General features: G+C 42.6%; 1 protein-coding gene across 1 annotated transcript; it reads right to left on the reverse strand.

Annotated features, from left to right (window-relative positions):
• Positions 1 to 3,885: 3,885 nt before the first annotated feature.
• LOC127691625 (epididymal secretory protein E3-beta-like) lies at positions 3,886 to 4,344 on the reverse strand. Its single transcript, XM_052191587.1, has one exon. It carries the CDS (start codon positions 4,342 to 4,344, stop codon positions 3,886 to 3,888), a length of 459 nt encoding a protein of 152 aa, XP_052047547.1.
• Positions 4,345 to 12,642: the final 8,298 nt, after the last annotated feature.

Consider the following 12,642-nt stretch of genomic DNA (forward strand, 5'->3'; position numbering starts at 1 on the left):
TTTGCAGCCCTGACCATTCAGTCTTGGGGCAAATGCTCAATAAATTATCCCTGTCTGACTGGGATTGGTGTTAGTGTGGTTTGTGAAACTGTAAGATAGTCACAATTAAACATTTTCCTTAATAAGAGTTGCCGTGGCCATGGTGTGTCCTCACAGCAATAAAGGCCTAAGACACAGAGGGACTAGCTTACCATTTTAGAGGTTTAGTCCATTATCATCATAATTGTAAGCAGGGTGGTATGCAGACAGACATGGTGATGGAGAAGGAGTTGACAGTTCTACATCTAGATTCCAAGGCAGCAGAAGGAGACTGTGTTCCACGCCAGGCATAGCTTGACCATAGCAGACCTCGAATCCTATCTCCACAGTGACATACTTCCTCCAACAAGGTCACACCTACTCCAACAACGCCACCTTCTAATAATACCAACCCTCATGGGCCAACCATTGAAACACAGCCTATGGGGATTGTACCTATTCAAAATACCAAAGAAAGTCAACAGTATAATAGGTATAATATCGCCAGGCAGTGGTGGCACACACCTTTAATCCCAGCACTTGGGAGACAGAAACAGGCCTCTGAGTTCGAGGCCAGCCTAGTCTACAGAGTGAGTTCCAGGACAGCCAGGGCTATACAGAGAAGCCCTGTCTCCAAAATCCAAAAATAAATAAATAAATAAATAAATAAATAAATAAATAATACAACCAGATGAAGCCCTCTTCCTCCTTCACATACATTGATTCCTGTCAGTACAAGACTTTCTCCCCTCCACTGCCATCTATCAGGAAATCAGAGACAGCCTTGCTACAGGAAATTTCCCCTTCTTTGAGACCAGGAAAAAGGATCCCTCACTCTGCCATATAGGCATGAACTCTCTTCTGAGCCGCTGCCATGCTGCACTCTGTCCATGGTGTTAATAACTCTTCTCTTCTAACGAATATCTTTCCTATTGTACCCCAAACTCCCTCTTGAATTCCAAACCAAAAACTTTCAGGCCTTGGGGATCTGAATTCAAGCCTTCATGCTTATATGTCAAACACTTCAAGAAAAAACAATCTTCCCAGGTCCTAAAGACAAATGTCCTAATGAATCAGTAAATATTATCTGTTCATATATGGTTAGCAGAAGTAAAGTTTTGGAGTTTTGGGGTTGGGGTGGCTAGAGAGATATGTCAGTGGTTAGGAGTAGTTGCTCTTGCAGAGGACATGAGTGTGGTTCCCAACGCCCACGTTAGGTGACTCACAACGATCAGTAACTCCAGCTTTGGGGGATATAACACCTTCTGGGCTCCACAGGCACAGGCTCCATATGCATCCCCCCACATGCACACGTATGCATAATAAAAAATTCTAAAACCACTAAGATATATTATTATTATTCTGTGTGTGATGCGTATGTGTGAGTGTGGTGTGCGCATGGTGTGACATGGTGCACATGGAAGTCAGAGACAATTTTGTGTTGTTAGTTTTCTCCTTCTACCTCTGAAGTGGTTTATAGGGGTCAGAGGTCTTGAGGCCTGTGGGAAATATGCCTTACCAGTTAGATTAGTTACTTTTCTGTGACTGAAATAAATGACCATAGCCAGAAGCAAGTTATAGAAGAAGGAGTTTATTGTGGCTTATGTTTCTAGGGAGAGAATCCATAAATATGGGGATGCATGGCAGCAGGTAGCTGCAACAGGAAACTGAGAGATCACAACTTCAACCACATTCAGAAAGCAGAGAGATCAAATTGGAACTTGGATGAGATTATAAACTCTCTAAGACTGCTCCAACGGTGTGCTTCCTCCCACAAAGCTCCACAGTGAAAAGGTTTTATCACCTCCCAAACAGCACCACCTCTGGGAACTAAGTGTTCCAATACATGAACATACAGGGATATTCTCCTTCAGACCTCTGTATCTGCTGCTGAACCATCCTGACCTCTGTCTTAGTCAGCTTGATTATTGAAACACCACAACCAAAAGCAACCTGGGGAGGGAAGGCTTTATGTGACTTACACTTTCATATATCACTGCTCATCATTATCAAAAGACAGGACCTCAAACAGGGTGGAAACCTGGAGGTAGGAACTGATGCAGAGGTCATGGAGGAGTGTGTCTTAAGGGCTTGCTCTTTGTGGCATGCTACGGCTTTTTTTTTTTTTAAATAGAACTCAGGACCACCAGTCCAGGAATAACTCCACCCACAATGGGCTAGGCCCACCCCGGAATAATCACTAATTAGGAAAATGTACTACAGCCTCATCTGCAGCCTGGTCTTATGAAGGCTTTTTTTCCCTCAATTTAGGCTCCCTTCTCTCTGATGACTTTAGCCTGTGTCAAGTTGGATTAAAACTAGTGAGCACAACATCCTAGGCAGGATTATTGTTGATCAGGCCGCGTTTATGACTCCCACATTAATTACAACCTGATGTCTATCTTGAGGGTTTTTTAAAGATTTATTTTTAATATTTTTGACTGTGTGGCTGCGTGTGGTTATGTGCACATGATTGCAGGTGCCATGGGATACTCTGGAGTTGGAATCACAGATGGTTGTAAGCCTCTGATATGGGAACTGGAAACTGAACTTGGGGTCTCTGGAAAACCATCAAGTGCTCTTATGTACAGAGCCCTATCTCCATCATCCTTAAAATCTGTTTTATGTTAGACATCTTCTCCAGTCAGGGAGAGTAAATGGTTGGGATGCTTTTCATGTATTTATTTTATCGAAGTCAAAATTAAAATAAGATAAGAAAGGGGGGAAGCCCACAATTTCTGGGACTATGAGCCAGAGACTTACATGTTATTTGACCCAACAGATTAGTTATCTCTTGTCCTCTGTACTGCACTTCCATTTGGCTAGAAGCAAGGTCCAAGACTTGCTTCTACCTTAGCATGGAAGTATATTGCAAGTGTGTGGGTGCACACATAAAATATACCTTGAGCCTAAGTATAAGATATTCACATCTAGCAAAACTTCATATTACATGTAACTGCATTGCTCACTCCAGTACACAAAACAAACTCGACACATATGATGTATACATGTATGGCACAAAGTAGAATAACAATTTATTCACAGAAGGGAAGATCATTAGGTTTGGATAGGCATAAAGATGATGATATCAGGAAAAATCTTGGATAAATCAAGAGAAGATGCTGCCATGGTTTGACTGTCCAGTGTCCTCCCATGCGCTCCTGTGTTAAAGACTTATTTGCCAGTTGGGTCATGAAGGCTGTAATGACTTTGGCAGTGGATTAATCCATTGATGAATTCAGAGATGAGTGGATCTGGAGGCCCACCTGGAGGAAGTAAGTTACTGGAGCCACCATGGTCATATCTTGTCCCCATACTCTTCCCCTTCTTTCTCTTTCTATTTCCAGCCTGGATGAAGTGAGGCTCTTCCAAGCATTATTGTTATTTCCACCATAGTGTTCTGCCTCGCTCTTCCCTGAGGACAACAGAGCCAGACCAAAAGCCATCCCAGCTATGAGGAGGCAAGTCCTCCCCAAATGCTTTCTCTCATGAAAAAAATGTGAATAAATGTGGGCAAACAAGGGAGGAAAGTTGATATTTCAGGCAGAGAACCCATAAGCATGATTGTAATGCCAAGAATTAATGTGATTGCAAAACACTGGCATACAATTGCAAAGCAGAAGAAACAGAAACTATTGTAAGAAGGGGGTAGAGGGTGAAGGATGGGTGGGGGATGGATGAGGGAGGTGGTGTTGGGGGAGTGAGAGGTAGGTGAGGATGAGTGGGTGGAGGGTAGGGGTGGAGGGTGGGTAGTGGAGGGTTGGGGGCAGGCAAGGGGGAGTTGGGAAGAGTGAGGGATGGGGGAGGGGGTGATATTTGAGAACTACTTACTGCTCTTTCTGAATCATCCAGAGATGGTGAGACTTTCTACAATAGGATGGGCTCGAGAACCTTCATGTCCTCTATGCTGTCGACATACCCATCAGCATTGCAATGGAACTGAACATAGCCGTAGCTCCTATTCTCTGTATATCTGTTTTTTAAACTCTCCCACTCGCACCTGAGGACCTTAATGGGAGTCTGAGGCCAAACATACAGATTTTTGTAGCGATCTTTCCAGTCGCTACTAATGCATATATGTTCAACTTTGTACCACGTCATATAAACAAACAGGTGTGAGGGCTTCGGTTTCAGAGCTTTATCTGTCATGAGGCCATCACAGCTGTAGGCACTGAACTCTTTGTGTGGACTGAGGTGATGGCGTTCCATGAACTCCCTCCTGGAAGTGCTTTCCTCCTGAAAGTATAGGCTACACTGCAGGCACAGCAGGAGCAGGAGCATGTTCCAAGCTTTTAGAGAGGACATCATAGCAGGCACCAGGGACATCTAAATGGCCACAAGACAAAGAAAAGAAAATGTTAGCTGGGCAGTGGCAGCCCATGCCTTTAATCCCAGCACTCTGGGAGGCAGAGGCAGGTGGATTTCTGAGTTCGAGGCCAACCTGGTCTACAGAGTGAGTTCCAGGACAGCCAGGGCTATACAGAGAAATCCTGTCTTGAAAAAACAAAAAACAAAATGAAACAAACAAACAAACAAAAAGGAAATGTAAAGAAAAAGAAAATGATGAGATGCTGCTTTGTAAGCTGAGCTGTACTTTAAATTTCTATTCATCATAATTTTGTTTCCCAGAGAAGATAACAGTCATCTGATACTAAAGTTAATTGCAAATAAAAAAAAATATGTGGCAGACTGAGTGAGCTAAAAGTAAAACTGCACAAAGAAGCCAGGATTCATTTTGAAGACTGGAAGTCCCTCCGATATACTTTCTCTTTTTCCCCCCCTCCCCCATTCTCCTTGCACTCAAGAGGAGAAAGAGAGCAGAGGCAGAGAGTAGGGCTTGGTGGAGAGTATGGACAGGATGACCTCCAGGGACCACTCACTGCAGGGAGATGGGTCTATTTCATTGTTTCTGGAATACGGTATATAAAGGCCTTTTTAGTGGTACAGGTGGAAAGGGCTAATTGGTCATGGCTTCAAGCAAGCAGGAAGGGCTGATTGGTTATATGGTACAGCATCTAAATTATCATGTAGGTAGGAAGCCAGAATGGGGCATGTATGCTGAGTTATGCAACCTTTCAGGGATCTGGGAACAAGGTCACTTTTCAGACAAGGGACAATCTCCAAAGACAGGCAGAAACAGATAAGCTGGACTGAGAAAGGGAATGGAAACCCCCACCCCCACCCCCGAGCCCTGCATTTCACATATAGTTCAGAGAGCCATCCAGTCATGGGGGACTGCTGCTTTAACAGCAAGGTTTCCTAATAATCTTCTATGAAATGGAAGGATCTTACAGGCTCTAACTAACTCCTCAATGCTCAGAAGATAAAATCCAAAAGACTTCTCTTCAAAGTGGAAAGATAATGACATTGGAGTGAATATAAAGAGTAACAGCTTGAGAGACAGTGCCAACAAGGATGACATTGGCTCCCTGACATTGTAGCCTGGGCTGCACTTGACGGGCTGCACCATGGGGATGCTCCTACCTTGACCTCCTTATAACATTTCTCCCAAATCCAGGGGATATAAAACACCCTTTCTAAAATCTCACATCTTTTCTTAGGGACCATATCTGCATTCATTCAAAAAACATCATGGTTTGTTAGAGCTGCCTGTTGAGAAGGAAAAGCAGGTCTGAAATATTGTTTCAATTAACTAAATTCCAAGACTTAATAAAACTAGCTTCACAGGAGTGACACTGGATAGAAGATAGAGTCCAGTGTTAGAAAAGACTTCTACTTAAACAGAGTCCACCCTCATTTACATTGAGTGTGTATGGCCCTGTTGAGTCTTTAAACTTATTCAAGCCCTGACTGCATATGGGCCTGATAAATTTAGAGCCAACAAAATTACTTTGATAGACGGATGAGGGTAAAGTAGGGTGGGAGCCACGTCTGTGGGGTTAATACTGTCCTGTTTTCTATGATTTTTGGACAATTTTCATCCTTAACACTAAAATGTCGATCTCTTTCCAACGATTTCTGACCTGTTGACCAAGTTTCCTACACACCAGTCCTTCTAACTTACCCAATCAGTGCACATGTCGCTGGTTATGGTGGGTACAGTGGCATGGAGATCTGACGAGCAGAGTCTAAGTCCTTTTCAGAGCTCCCAAGAAACTTTCAGGGGAATGTCCACAGGAGTAAAAAGAATGACCTCATAAAGTGCTTTGTTTTGAATTTATGGGGGTGGTGGTCTGGAGGACAGGGTCAGGAACATATTTTTATGTGAACCTGTTCTGTATCTCCTCATGTGGAACACTCAGGTTCACCCTGAGAGTAGCCTCAGGCAAGGTCTGCGACCATCAAAGAAGGATGAAAAGCCACAAAGGAATTTCAAAGTGTTGGGGAGGGGTGACTCCAGAGAGGCATGGTCAGTGGTTTTCAGGACACAATCAGAAAGCTGTCCCTAAAACTTTAAGCTTTCAGGGTAAAGTCCATGAATGGCTAGGCCATAATCTGTAGGGAGTTTGACCAGGATGTGAACTACATCAATGTCACAAAGAAGTGAGAATGCACGGTCAAAAGTGCAATGTGTAGATAAATTGAGGCGATGGGGGTGCTTTATGTTAATAAAGCAAGGGCCACTAGGAGTTCAGCTGGTGGAGCTTCTCTCCAGTTTGCCTTGGCGTGAGAATGTCTGCATGCATCCGTTTATATTCGAACTTGTTTTTTCAAAGCCTGGTGTGGTAATATTATCAGGTAGAAAATGGAAATAGGAGGCTCAGTAGTTTCAGGCCAACCTGGGAAATCCCATCATAAGAGAACAAAACCAAAGAAACCCCAAAGAATCCACCAACTCATCCCTGTGGATGCCAGCTCTCAGGGGTGTTCCTGGGGAACACCCCAGGAACAATCAGGAATCCTGTGCTGACTGGTGTGGTGGGTGGTTGGCTCCAGCTACATTCTGTACATCCTCCTAGTCTTTTGCTGTCTGAGTGACAGGGAGAGGACTTTGTGAGCACCTGAGTCTTGAAAACTTAAGAGATAAGTCTGAGGGGAAAAAATAGCAATCATAATGCACAGACCTCCAGAACCCCTTCTAACAAGTTTGCACTAAAGACAAACAAGTAGTGACTAGATGGAAAGAGAAATAAGGAAAGGACCTATTGAGATGTGAAACAAATTAGGACAGGGAGCACTTTATAACCCATGTGATTTTTTTTATCCATGCCCTGTTTCTCTAGCTCTTGCTGGTTTGCTTCTTTTTTTCCTCTATTCTTGGCTCTTCTAGATGCCACTGGCTGTCCTCTTTCTCATACCTGCAACAAAACCTTCTCCCCATTCAAAAGAAAGAGAGCAATGACTCTTCTTTTTTGTGGTGCTAGGAATTGTACCTCAGGGCCTTGAGTGTGTGGGAGAATGCGCGACTGAAGACCCACTTCCCCTACCCAAGCCCTGGTCTTTCAAAGAGTCTATCCTATAGTATATTAGAGAACTGACAGCAGTTCTAAGAATGTGTATGGGAGCAACCTGCAGTACCGATGCCTGTCATCACAGTCAGCATCTTGTGAAACATTATCTTATCACAGGCATTTCTACCGTCAGCTAGCCAATCAACTGTTCATCATACAAGGGATAATCCACTTTAAATGTGGAAACATACTTTCTAGGAATACATCTGCAAATTCTACTATAATCTAAAGCAAAAGTTCCAAAGGCCTCTTGCGTATACTGTCATATTAGGAAGTAAACTAAACTGGACAGGGGAGCAGTGCCTCCTATAGCTGGAGACGTGTGAAACAACTGAAATAGCTCAGGATGTGAAGGTGGCCATTATTTCTAGAAACTTCTTAAAGGGTATGCTTCCTATAACTCTCTCTGCCTCTCTCTCTCTCTCTCTCTCCCTCTCTCTCTCATTTCCAAAAATTTCTTAGTTTGTGGCTTCTAATTTGAGTGATGGGTACTTTTCTTTGAATCTAAATCTTTTAAGATATTAACTCCATCTGTGAAATTTTAGATATTTCCTATACTGTTCAGTTATTGGTTTATTTATTTATTTATTTATTTATTTATTTATTTATTATTTAATTTATTTATTTTTGTTCTACTATTAGTCAGATAGTGATCTAGGCTTCCTAACACAGCTGATAAAAAGAATCCCCAGAAACCTCTGCCTTAGGATCCTAAGCTACAATCTCAGGATTTCCAAGGACTTCATAGACAACAAATAGTTCTTGGGTCTGGGAACTGCTATGTTGGGGAAAAAAACAAAAAACAAAAAACAAAACAACAAAATTTCACCAAACCACAGCTAAAGATTTAATAATTCCTTCAAATCCTAACACTGAAAGTGCTGGGGAGAAGACTCCCCACCATGTAATAAGGATACATGTTCTACTATGTTCATAGCAGCCCTATTTATAATTGCCAGATGCTGGAAAGAACCCAGGTATCCCTCAACAGAAAAGTGGATGCAAAAAATGTGGTATATCTACACAATGGAGTACTATTCAGCCATTAGAAACAATGAATTCATGAAATTCTTAGGCAAATGGATGGAGCTAGAGAATATCATACTAAGTGAGGTAACCCAGACTCAAAAGGTGAATCATGGTATGCACTCACTATTAAGTGGATATTAACCTAGAAAACTGGAATACCCAAAACATAATCCACACATCAAATGAGGTACAAGAAGAAAGGAGGAGTGGCCCCTGGTTCTGGAAAGACTCAGTGAAACAGTACTCAGCAAAACCAGAACGGGGAAGTGGGAAGGGGTGGGTGGGAGGACAGGGGAAGAGAAAGGGTCTTACGGGACTTTCGGGGAGTGGGGGGGCTAGAAAAGGGGAAGTCATTTGAAATGTAAATAAATTATATCGAATAAAAAAAAAAGTGCTGGGGAGATCTGAAGAAAGCTGTAGCTGCAAGCCTGCAGCATCTTTGGCCTGCAACTGCAGCTAACTGCCTCATGTCAGAAGCCTGACACAGAAGGGTGTTTGCTCATTGGTGGAGACAGCTGATGCCAGGCACCTCTCTGCCTTGTCAGAAATACTTCATCCAGGAGAAAGCTGAGAGGAGTTTGTTATAAAGAAAATAGAACATAAAGTCCACCCAGGTAGGCACACGTGGGCACTTCTTTATGGCCTTCCCAGACTCCTTTCTGCTTGAGGCTTTGACATGCAATTCCATTTAGTTTGACTAAACTTAACTCCTTTCATCACTGATAAAACCTCGGGAGTATCACTCCTCACTCAGTCATACCCTTGTCTCTCTCAAATAGGTGGATGTTGCCTATTTGACCTAATCCCAAATTTGATGGAAAAAAATCTTGAATAACTATGACTCTACTTCAAAAACAAACAAGCAAACAAAAAACCCAGAAACAAACAAACAAAATAGTTTTCAGCCATTCTGAGTAAGAAGGGGTAGAACTGGAAACTAGTGAATTACGGCTGGATGGAGTTTCTTATTAAACTCAACTCCTTTTCTGCTCTCAGAACACTGGGTGTCGTTTCAATGCACTGACTAGGCCCATGTTTCTGAAATCCGAATTTTGCTCTTGATGCCTGTGAGAATAAACTCAAGGCTTTGAATCTTTAAACTGGGCTGCAGAGGGAAATCTGTCCCTCTCACATGTGTGTTTTCTAGTAAACTGGAACAAACCTACTCCAAAGTCTAGCCTTGTCCTTCTGTCCAAGTGATCAGTCCTGTGTCTCACCTTTTATGTCATTATCATTTCTTTGTGTACTTGGAGGGAAGTTCACACCCACCAAGGCTGCCTACAGAGTCTTGCACTCCTCCTGAAACACTGATGACATCTGTATTGAAAGGCTGAGAACAGGCTGCCAGCAGGTAGGTGTACGGCTGCAAGGCTTAGAAGGTTTGTGGGATGGTTCCTTTCTAGAGAATGAAGAACAAATCTGCTCTGATAATGGAGAATATCCAATATCCTATCTCTCTCCTTTCATTTGCCTGCTGACCTGCTTTACTTGGGGATTGATATGAATGGGGCAGTGGAGAAGGTAGAAACAACAGACAGGTGCACAGAAAAGCTGGGATTAGATGGGCTGTGTGCTCTGATGGAGACTCCTCACATTAAACAGAGAAGGAGAGGGAAGAAAGTGGGTTAGTTAATCTTGGGAGAGAGTCTCTGAAGGAGAATGATCTGGGGCTCAGTCTTCCAGAAGGAGGCAGCTGTGGGTTGGTATTTTCTGCCCAAACTTTCAACATCTGAGATGGGCCAGGAGAAGCCCTTCCCATTGCTCTGGGCCAGAGAAGGCACTGCCACTCCCTGAGTCTGAGGTATTAGGTTCCTTGACATGGTTGTGCTCATGCCAATAACACATATCTACTCGGGGTCTCATCTACTCCTCACAAGTGTATATCTGGGTTATTTGGCAAACAATAGGCAAAACGTGTAAGAAGTACAAGACAGGGCACTGCAGAGATGTCATGGTGTGTAAGTGTACTTGTGACCTAAAACCATAAAATCATTTTTGTTACTACTTCATAACTGTAATTTTGTCACTGCTATGAATCATAATGTATGAAAGGAAATGGCTCAGAGTCCCCGAGATTGAGTTCTCAGACCAAGTTTTTGGCACAAGGAAGATTTATTTGCTCAGAGGGACAGACAGAAGGGATAAGGGACAAGCACAGGAGATAGAGGAAGAAGAGGAAGGGAATAAAGGAGAGGAGAGAAAAGGGGCAAGGGACAGGGGTAAGGGGTATTTTCCACAGAGGGACAAAGGTCTGCCTCTGGATAGTGAGGAGACAGATGTGGCCCATAGGAAAATGGCAGTTTATAAAGGTACAAGGGGAACCCTGTGTTAGGTTAAGGTGTTTAATTTTAATTGGGCATGTTGACTAGGTGAACCAAATGGAGCTTTTCATTGCTGGACTTCAATATTTTGATAATAGGACCTTCCTAGTCAGAATTAGGAGGAAGAAGTGGCCAAATAAGAGAATAAACTTCAGTGTGCCAAAGTCCAGCTCCAGTAGGTCCCAAAATGTGCAGTTGGGGATGGAAGAAGACTGACACCATCTGAGGGTAAATCAGGCAAGCTTTTGTTGCATTTGTTGCATTTTTTGGAGGGAAAGCTACATGTTTTATACTCTGAAGTGGAAATTTCTAATTTCTTTGGAATCTCAGTTATATCATATGATATTTTGCTGGGGTAGACATGTGAAAGGATGTTTTGCTAAAGCAGACACAGGTGAGAGTATGTTTTGCTGAAGCACAGATCTGAGAGGACAGTTAATGTTTAGAAAGAATATAAATATGACCCCACAGACAGTGGGAGGAAGTTCTTGTATTGGTCATCTTACATTTTCTTGCTGATCTTTACTTGTGTGACTTTGTAAAAAGTAATTCACCAAAGAACTTTATGTACAATTTTGCCACTTCCATGAACTAAGACTGATTGGTGGAGCCTCGAGGTTTCTTCTGGATTGAACTGCTGTTGCTGATTCATGTTGGTGTTTACTAGAAGACTGGACTGCTGACAATGAATATGAGAATATCCCCAAGGAACTATTTCTAAACACATCCACAAGCCTAATTTCCTATTGACCTTTCTTTTCCAAGACCTCTATTGGGTGGTGGGCTACAAGGAAGGTTGAAGCATTTATGAACCCTTACTAAAGTAAGGCCTACAATACTCTATATTTGCATGGTAGCTTAATCACAGGTAACATCGAAAGCTGATTTAATAATTCTAAGAAATATATGATCTTTTCATAAATTATTCTTAGCCCATTTTAACCCTGTTCTTCATCATCCAGAAGAAAGAGCTCATCAACTTTATTACAGTATTTTTCTTTAAAGCAAAATCACTAAGTCTGTCAAGCACCTCAGCCCCTATTGTTCTTAAAGCTCAGCAACCCCAACAGGGGCCCCTTTATACTTCCTCCTGCCTGTTCTCAGTCTTTGAGGTCAGGAGGTACCAGACATTGAGTCCTGAGAAACAAACCCATGAGAGCAGTTTTCATTCTTCAAGGGGCATGATGCAGTATTTATGCAGTGTAGCATAACAAGCATTGAGCTGTTTCCTAACTGTGTTCTTATGTGCCTTAGTGAGCCTGCTCTCCTCATATACTCCCCAAAGGGAAGTGTCCTGGTATCTTACTCGTCTTCCATTATGCCATATCATTCTGATTCCTTCCATGTATACTCCTGTGTATGGCAGAGGGGGTCAAGCCAGTCTACCTTCTTAACAGAATCTGCTTCTACTGGGGCACACCAGACCTTGCCATTCATCCTGTAAGCCACATGCATACCCAGGGAGTTAATTGAAAGCACTACTCTATACTTGTTAACTGAACTCTTACCCACAACTACCAAGGCCTCAGACTATGAGTTGGGACCATTGTTTCTCTAGATTGTGTGTTTTCATCCTTGGAACCATGTGCAAGTGCCTAAGAGTTTCTGGAACCATAAATCTAAAGATTTACCTTATTTGTTTAGAGACTGGCACTGTATACATTAACATCCTCTACAAAGCTCATACTGAATTTTCCAAAGGAAAAGGGCATATGGCAACTCCCACATCACATAGTGAAAACCATCAAAGATGAAAGTCAAAGGATGTTGGAGAATTGTGATCTGCAATGTCAATATGCTACACCTCTGTCAAGCAGCCGAGGTCACCTTGCAATCTATATCATTAGTGGCTAGCATTAGGA

The sequence above is a fragment of the Apodemus sylvaticus genome, chromosome 8 (genome assembly GCF_947179515.1).
Source record: "Apodemus sylvaticus chromosome 8, mApoSyl1.1, whole genome shotgun sequence".
Lineage (NCBI taxonomy): Eukaryota > Metazoa > Chordata > Mammalia > Rodentia > Muridae > Apodemus > Apodemus sylvaticus.

Coding starts and splice junctions, on each gene's coding strand:
- LOC127691625 (XM_052191587.1), bottom strand. CDS start 4,344: ATGTCCCTGGTGCCTGCTATGATGTCCTCTCTAAAAGCTTGGAACATG.